The 7633-nt window shown below is 52.2% G+C and overlaps 1 protein-coding gene across 3 annotated transcripts; it reads left to right on the forward strand.

The window, feature by feature from the left end:
- The first annotated feature begins 1380 nt into the window (after nt 1–1380).
- Nucleotides 1381–6028, forward strand: LOC120696774 (protein FAR1-RELATED SEQUENCE 9-like). Of its 3 annotated transcripts, XM_039979756.1 has the most exons (6): nt 1381–1507; nt 1579–1610; nt 2743–4920; nt 4995–5125; nt 5209–5289; nt 5705–6028. In XM_039979756.1, exons 2-6 carry the CDS (start codon nt 1592–1594, stop codon nt 5765–5767), a joined length of 2472 nt encoding a protein of 823 aa, XP_039835690.1. In that variant the 5' UTR covers nt 1381–1507; nt 1579–1591; the 3' UTR covers nt 5768–6028. The 3 variants fall into 3 exon arrangements, with proteins under 3 accessions (XP_039835690.1, XP_039835689.1, XP_039835691.1); XM_039979755.1 differs by lacking the exon at nt 1381–1507 and having other exon boundaries at nt 2687–4920; XM_039979757.1 differs by lacking the exons at nt 1381–1507; nt 1579–1610 and adding an exon at nt 1661–2366.
- The last annotated feature ends 1605 nt before the right edge of the window (nt 6029–7633 follow it).

Here is a 7633-nt window from a genome sequence, read left to right on the forward strand (position 1 = left end):
TGTGCTTCTTCTGCTACTTCAGTCCCTGACGGAAGAAACGTCTGCAGCGGCATCCTCCACAGCCTGGATAGGGGAAGCGACGAGATCCTCCCACTGTGAAGGCCATGCCGTTCCTCCTCTAGGAGCCCACGTGGCGCGGGGCCCGCAGCCCCCCCGCCCGCCGCGCCGGCCAGAGAGGTCGACCGCGCGCCGGACCTCGCCCCTCGCGCATGCGCCGGCCGCGCCCCGCGCCGCCGCCGCACCGCGCCCCCGCGCACGCCGAGGAGCAGAGGAAGAGAGGGGAGAGGGGGCGGAGAGGGAGGGAAGGGGGACGGAGAGGGAGGGAGGAGGCGGAGGGCTGCCGGGGCGCCTGGATCCGCCGCCGCGCCGCCATGGCCTCCACCGCCAGGTGGGGAGGCCGCGGATGCTCCCCGCCCCCGCGCTCGAGGAGGGAGGCGGCCCCTGCTCCGACGCCGCGTGCCTCCCTCGCGGAGCTCGAGGCCCGGCGTCCTCACCGCCGCCCGCCATGGCCCCGCGACCTCTGCACCGGCGAGGAGGGAGGAGGAGACGGGCCGCCGCCGCCCCGCCCTGCCCCGCCACGCCCGCCGCCGCCCCGGCGCGGGCACCCGCCCCGGCCCCACGCGGCTCCGGCCGCCGCCGCCAGGCCCCTGCCTCGCCGCCTCGCCTCGCCTCGCCGTGGCCGCCTCCGCCTCACCGCGGCCGGCACGCTCGAGCAGGGGCCCGGCGCGGAGAGAGAGGGAGGGGACGGGGCCGCGCGCCCGCCGCCGGCCGGCCCCGCGGCCCTGCCCCGCTGCTGCCCCGCCGCACGCTGCGAGGGAGAAGGATGGAGCCTGGAGGGGAGCCGCGCCGGAGCCGAGCCCGCCGGCCTCGATGGAGGAGAAGGGAGGAGGGGCACCGCGCCGGCGGCGGCCGTGTGCTGGAGCCGAGCCCCTCCGTGCCGCGCGCCCGCCGCCGGCCCACGCTCTCGACGCCGCCATGCCGCGCGCCGAGCTCGAGGCCCTCCGCCACGCCAGGACCCCGCGTCGGGGCGGATCTGGCCGCCGCACCATGGCCCCGCGCGGCCGGTGCGCGGCAGGGAAGCGTGGCAAGGGGTCTCCGCTCGGCGAGCTCGAAGTCGGCGCGCGCGAGGCCCGCCGCCTGGGGCGGGGCCCCTGCTCCGCGCCTTCGCCGAGCCGGCCGCGCGGATCCGGCGGGAGCCGCCGCCGCCTCCGCCTCTGAGCCCCGCCGTGCGCAGCTCCGCGAGCAGGGCTAGGGAGCAGGGGCCGCCTGCTCGCCACCGCCGCCGCCGCCGCTCGGCCACCTCGCCGCGCGCGGAGCCGGAAGGAAGGGGGGAGCCGGCGGAGCCTCCGCCGCTGGCCCGCGCAAGCCTCCGCCGCCGCCGTTGCTAGCCCGCGCAAGCCTCCGCTGCCGCCCCGTGCAAGCCTCCGGCGCTGCCTCCGCTGCTGGCCCGCCTGCGTCGATGACGCCGCCCCGTGGGAGCCCGTGCTCCCCTGCCGCCGGTCGGCAAGCACGAGCGCAATCGGGATTCCCTGACTTGCTGAAGGCAAGTCAGGGAACACTGTCAGTGAAGTTGGACCCGCACGAGCGATGGATGGGGAACGACAGCACAGGTGCGGGAGGGAAGAAAAGGAAAAAAAATAAACTGACATGTGGGCCCATCTTTGGTAGCTGGTACAAAAGAGAGATTTAGAGGATAGTTGAGTGCAGAGAAATATAGTATAGAGGAAAGATAGCATAATTTTTTTTAAGGATGAATATAGAGAAACATGAGCGTGAACAGTCTTAAGCCTGACCCAGGATTTGACATTTACAAATGCGGTACATCTATTGTTTGACCATGAAGTTAAAAGTCTCCTTTACGTTTTTACCCCTAGTTATTTTCCTTTCACTGGGCCAAACAACCTCTCTCTGAGGGCTGTGGGCCTGTGGTGCAGCCGAGCCGGGTCCGCTGACCCATCCAAAGCCATCTCTCTCCCCACCCGACCCAGCCCAGGCGGCGGCGACTCCCGACGGCAATCGGCTAGGGCGTCGAGCGTCGTACGCGTCGGCGCCACCACCGGAACGGAGGGAAGTCGCCGGCCGCGTGCGCGTGAGCAGCAGCCAAACCACCGCTGCTCTCCCGCCCTCCACTCCCGGCTCCCTCCTCCTGGTATCGCTGTAGCTATCCACCGGCCTCCGCTCCTCTCTCCAGGAGAGGCCCGCCGGCCGCCTCCGCTCCTCTCTCCCTCCTCCCGGTATCGCAGCATCAGTCGGTCAGCCTGCCGCCGCTCCTCCTCCTGTCGTCAGGCGGCCGGGCTGGGTTTCACTCCGTGTGGGCATCTCCTCGTTGTTCTGCCGTTGCTGAGGGCTGGAGTGCTCGCCCACAGGTTCGCCAAATTTCTACTCAATTCGAGTTTGGATTAGATGATGCCCGAGATTTTGGCATCTTCGTTCTATTTGATTCTCAAAATGACAAGTTCTGCAGAGGTCGTCACTTGCCACATTCATTTGTTAAGCCAATGGTTTCATCTTCAAATAGTCGTGTGGATATTTAAGACAATGGCAAGTGGGCAAGTAGGTTTCGTCCTCAAATAGTTGTGTGTATGCGTGTGTTGCTGGGGGTGGGTTGGGCTTGCAAATATTGCTTCTGATGCTAGTGTATCTGTTTCAGTTGTTGCATCAATCATGCTTTTGTATTGTTTGGTAGGTCTACTCGCACACTTTCTTGGCATTTGGACCAATACATTGCCTTTCATGATGCAGTGATGGAAGGTACTAGCATTGCTATCGAGATTGATGGCGAGGCCATCTGTCTTGACAGTGTCGGAGATGATGAACAAGAAGCTCAGGAGAATGGAGAGATGCAGCAAATAATTTACAGTGCTGAAAATGGGGAGCAATTGGCCTTCAACAACCAAGAACAGGGAAGGGAAGAAGAGCCCACAGGAAATGAAGAGGATAGGGAACATAGTTCTATAATCCCAAGCCGTGAGGAGTTGACCGAAGAATTGCGGAATAAAACTGCATATAGTGAGGAAGAAGCTTACAGGCTGTACTGTGACTATGGGCACCGTATGGGCTTCAGTGTTCGAAAGGGAAAGCAATACTACTTTACAGGAACCAAAACCATCCGTACAAAAGATTATTACTGCTCAAAAGAAGGTTTGAAGGATGATGAGCAGCTTACTGAGGCAAACTTTAATAAACCAGAGACCAGAACTAATTGCAAAGCGATGGTCCGTTTTAGAGTTGATTCTGAAGGTCAATGGCGAGTTATTCAGATAATTCCTGAACACAATCATGAGTTGGTTAGGCCAGAAGAGATACACTTACTGAGATCAGTGAGGACCCTTTCAGTCCCAAAACCTGGTGTGCTGAATGCAATGGTGAATGCGGAAATCCAAGCAATGCATGGCAGCTTGCATATAAACGAAGATGGTGCAGAATGTCACAGCCAGCTTAGCATCCGTAGTTACACACTGCTTGAACCAGAGGACTGTGAGGCCCTTGTTGGATATTTCAAGCGCAGAGCAAATGAGCAAGGTATGTTCTATTGGGATGTAGAAGTAGACCAAGAAGGTAGAATGGCTAATTTCTTTTGGAGGGATGGGAGAAGCCGGATTGACTATGACAGTTTCGGGGATGTTGTGATGTTTGATACATCACATCGTACCAACAAATATAATATGATATGTGCTCCGTTTGTTGGTGTGAACCAGCACCGGCAAAATGTCATGTTTGGATGTGCATTTTTGTTGGATGAATCACCAGCATCCTATGAATGGTTGTTTAAGTCATTCTTAGAGGCAATGGGTGGCCATCCTCCTAAAACAATATTTACCGATCAGAATGAATCAATCTCCAAGGTAATTGAAGATGTTCTTCCTGGGACACGTCATTGCCTTTGTCAACGGTTCATTGAAAAGAACCTGCAGTCCTATTTAGGCACTATCAGTGATTCTGGAACATTCCATAGCATGCTATCAAAGTGCATGAGAGAATGCGAGTCAGAAGCAGAGTTCGATGAAGCATGGGCCATGATGCACCATGAATATAACATGCAAAAACACCAGTGGCTCAACGATCTGTATCAGCAGAGGCATAAATGGTGCACAGCTCTTCACAAGGATGCATTTGATGGTGGTATTGAATCATTGGATAGGAATGAGGGTTCAAACAATGTTCTGAGCAGCATTGACGATGAATCAACTTCACTCGCCACCGTTGTTCATGAGCTGGATAAAACTGTAGGTATTTGGCGTAAAAATGAGTCTCTAGAGGACATTCAGTGCAACCAGGCTGCTCCGGAGTGTACAGTTAAGCATACCAGAATTTTGCAACATGCTGCTGAAGTTTACACACACAAAGTCTATAAGTCTCTTGAAAAATATTTTCTAGATGGATGTGGTGCAACTTCATATCAGGAAGTTCAGTGTGATGAAACATTGTATAGGTTAGAGTTCATTCTGCAAAGAAGTGGTCCAAAAGTTTGGGTAGTTTTCCTTAACACCTCGACCCTGGACTTGAGCTGTAGTTGCAAAAAATTTGAGACCATGGGTGTACTTTGTTCGCATGCTCTAAATGCACTCAGTCTCAAGAATGTTGATAGGATTCCTGAAAAGTATATTTTAAAGCGATGGACAAAATATGTCAGAAAAGGAACATATCCATTTCCAGTTGATGGATTTGCAGAACAAGATCACAGCTATGCACTCATGTATCGTAACACAGCTATGAGGTTTGTTTATGATCTATTGATGAAGAGCAAAAGTCATCAAAATACCAGAAAACTAATTCTGGATGTGCTCGAGAGTGGAGAAAAATCGCTGGAAAGTGTGTGTGAACTCAAAAGATTGCATATGCATCCCTTGGGAAAAGAGAAAGATGGAAATAGGGTTGAAAAGAGGAAGAAAAAATCAACAAAACAAGAGAAACATTCAAGTATATCCTCTTTCACTTTGCATTCAATCTTGGTTATGCAACGATTAAGTTTGATTGTATAAATTGTTTCATAGGAAATGTAAAACAAGTGGTTTTGCCCCAGCCAGCTGGCTTGGTTTTTGTCGATCCTCCGAATCAAGATCAATATTATGCCGCGGAAGATATTGCATCGAACTCATCTATTGGTAGACCTTTCTTCTACCAGGTAGTGGTTCTATCGTGTTTCTTTATGAATGTTGTTTTATTAACTGATTCCAGTTTACTGAATGCACCTTTTATGTTTTTTAGGGATATCCTGCTACTGGTGTTTCAGCAAGTCAGATTCAAGGGCATACAAATATGCAATCAGTGCCTCAGTGTGTATCACAGGTACTTAAACGATCTTTTTAGTCTATGTCTTATCATAATTGAGGGTGTCTGAGTGTTAAGTAGATACGATTGGAGGTTGCAAAGCATTCGTGGTTAAATACAATTAACCTGACCATTTTAACATTAAGCAGATGAATACATGCAATAAGCTAATCTTGCATACTAGCTGATTCTTTTATTCTATCTTCAAACTTCCAAAACATACACGCTATTTTTGGTGTTTCTTAGGCTACCTTGGCTTAGTTTCTAAGTATTCATGTCTTTATCAGAGTGTACATATACTTGCTTCCTCACTTCTTCAGTTAGGGGGATTTACCTTTATTTCTGCTCCTTTATTGTACTGATCTCACCATAGTTTTCTTCAGCTCTTCAAACTTTATTACTTTGGTAAGTTCAGTGTTGTGAAATGTGGCAGGAATATTCAGCATATGCTGCAGTTCAGCCACCATCGCAATTTGGTGGTGACAGAAATTTCTGAAGATGCAGTACAATTGATGTGAATATCTTGTTGTATCCTTTCTACTGATTGTTGTATCTTGTATGTGCATGGTTTATTGAACCTCCTACATAGGCAGTAGGCATCAACCTAGCAACAGCAGAAATAGGTTTCTCTCTTCCTTTTTTTGTGAATTTGCTAATTGATGTACTAGATGTAAATCTGTCGTTCACTTGTACGGAATGGAAACATCGTGTTATAGTAAACTAAAGTGGAAAAATCGGCAGTACCATTGATGTGGTATATTGACCTCTCCGCGTCTTGCTAATGATTACTTCAAATTCAACCAACAAGTAGTTCTTCAATTGTTCATGCTGTTGGAAGCCCATTCACTGAAGTATGGTTTTAATGAGCTTAAATACTTTTGGTAAATTAACCCCAGTTCAATAAATTCCATAGTTTATGGATATCAAATTCTCAGATTCCGTGATTGTTTGGAGATCTGAATTGGGAAAGAAAACTGAGTCATGAAAAGCTCCCGTATATAGGAAAGTCCCCACGGGCTTTCATCTTCCTCTGTCGCTTCTGGAGCTCGAGGGACGGCCTGGTCTTCGACTCCCTCAACGAGACAGTACCCAGGACACCCTCCCTGCGGTGGCACCGGCACGCGACATTGCACTGTGATCACCACGCTACAAGAAGCGTAGGCCCCAAATGGATGATGGATGCTCCATAGAGTGTATGTGTATATAGCACTTTTCAGTCATCTTCCCCAAAGGATTACTAAAAACCAACCATGAAATATCAGGTGCACTGAGATATCGGGAGCAAAAATGTTAGCCTGCTAAATCCAACTGTGGATAGGGATGCTTTGCAATCACCCTGCATCTGGAGGGAAGTGGATGGGTTTTTGGTAGGGTAATCCAACCAGCATTAACGCACACAATTGTTCTTCACTATGCGGCAAAGTTTTCCTGATGGGATACAAATGACTGAGCGCTTGACAATCCAATCCTTCATTCAGTTACCACTGAAAAGTGAAAACCTACCGAATTATAAGAATCGTGTAGGAGTAGGAAGGAAGGAGACCTTTTTTTTTTTCCTATGGAGCCTGCGATTATTAATTCGTTTAAATCGTCACACCGCAAGCTGCTGCCGCTGCCGCGTTCACTTGCAGGCTCACCGCTTGGAGCATGAGTTGCTGCTTCTTCCTTCGACTCGTCAGAAATTCAGAAGCTGCATCATCCGTACTGCCAAAAACTCTGAAACTTCTATTTCACTCCTGTATGGCTGCATCCATGAAGATGGCTGATGGGCACTAGAGTGGCGAAACTCTCTGCTGGGTTGCCAGTGGACTGTGGACACCAGCACCTCATTCGCGCGCGCACCAGGGCTCCCGTATTTCCAACTTGCAAGTGACAGCTGCACATGTCTGTCCGTTTCGCGCCCACCAATGCGGCGGCGGCGGCGCCCTCCTCCGCCGCCGCGCCCTCGTCTCCGCCGCCCTCCCTGCCTCGCTCCCGCTCGCCGGAACGCTGCTCCTCTCCTACGCCGCGCTCCGCGACGTCCCCTCGGCGCGCCTCGTCCTCCGCCGCCACCACCCACTCCGCCTTCCTCTGGAACTCCCTCTCCCGCGCGCTCGCCTCCGCGGTCCTCCCCGCCGAGGCGAGGCCCTGCGGTTGTACATGAGGTCTGCCGGAGTTGAGTATGATGCTTTTTCCTTCATCTGCTGCCCGTCTGCATGTGCTAATTTATCTGCATCTAAGCAAGGCAAAGAAATTCATGGTGTTTGAATGAGGAGATTGTTAAGTACTCCACCCTTTCTAGCTAATTCTTTACTGGACTCGTACACTAAAGGACGAATGCTGGATAAAGCCTCAAAAGATCTTCGATCAATAGGATTACACA

Source organism: Panicum virgatum, chromosome 3K (assembly GCF_016808335.1).
Source record: "Panicum virgatum strain AP13 chromosome 3K, P.virgatum_v5, whole genome shotgun sequence".
NCBI classification, from domain to species: Eukaryota; Viridiplantae; Streptophyta; class Magnoliopsida; order Poales; family Poaceae; genus Panicum; species Panicum virgatum.

Bases quoted from the DNA above. Each gene is read 5' to 3' on its own strand.
- LOC120696774 (XM_039979755.1), top strand. From the start codon at position 1,588: ATGGATGGGGAACGACAGCACAG. The intron at 4,921-4,994 runs GTATATCCTCTT...ATTGTTTCATAG, and splicing joins AAAACAAGAGAAACATTCAA to GAAATGTAAAACAAGTGGTT. The intron at 5,290-5,704 runs GTACTTAAACGA...GAAATGTGGCAG, and splicing joins TGCCTCAGTGTGTATCACAG to GAATATTCAGCATATGCTGC.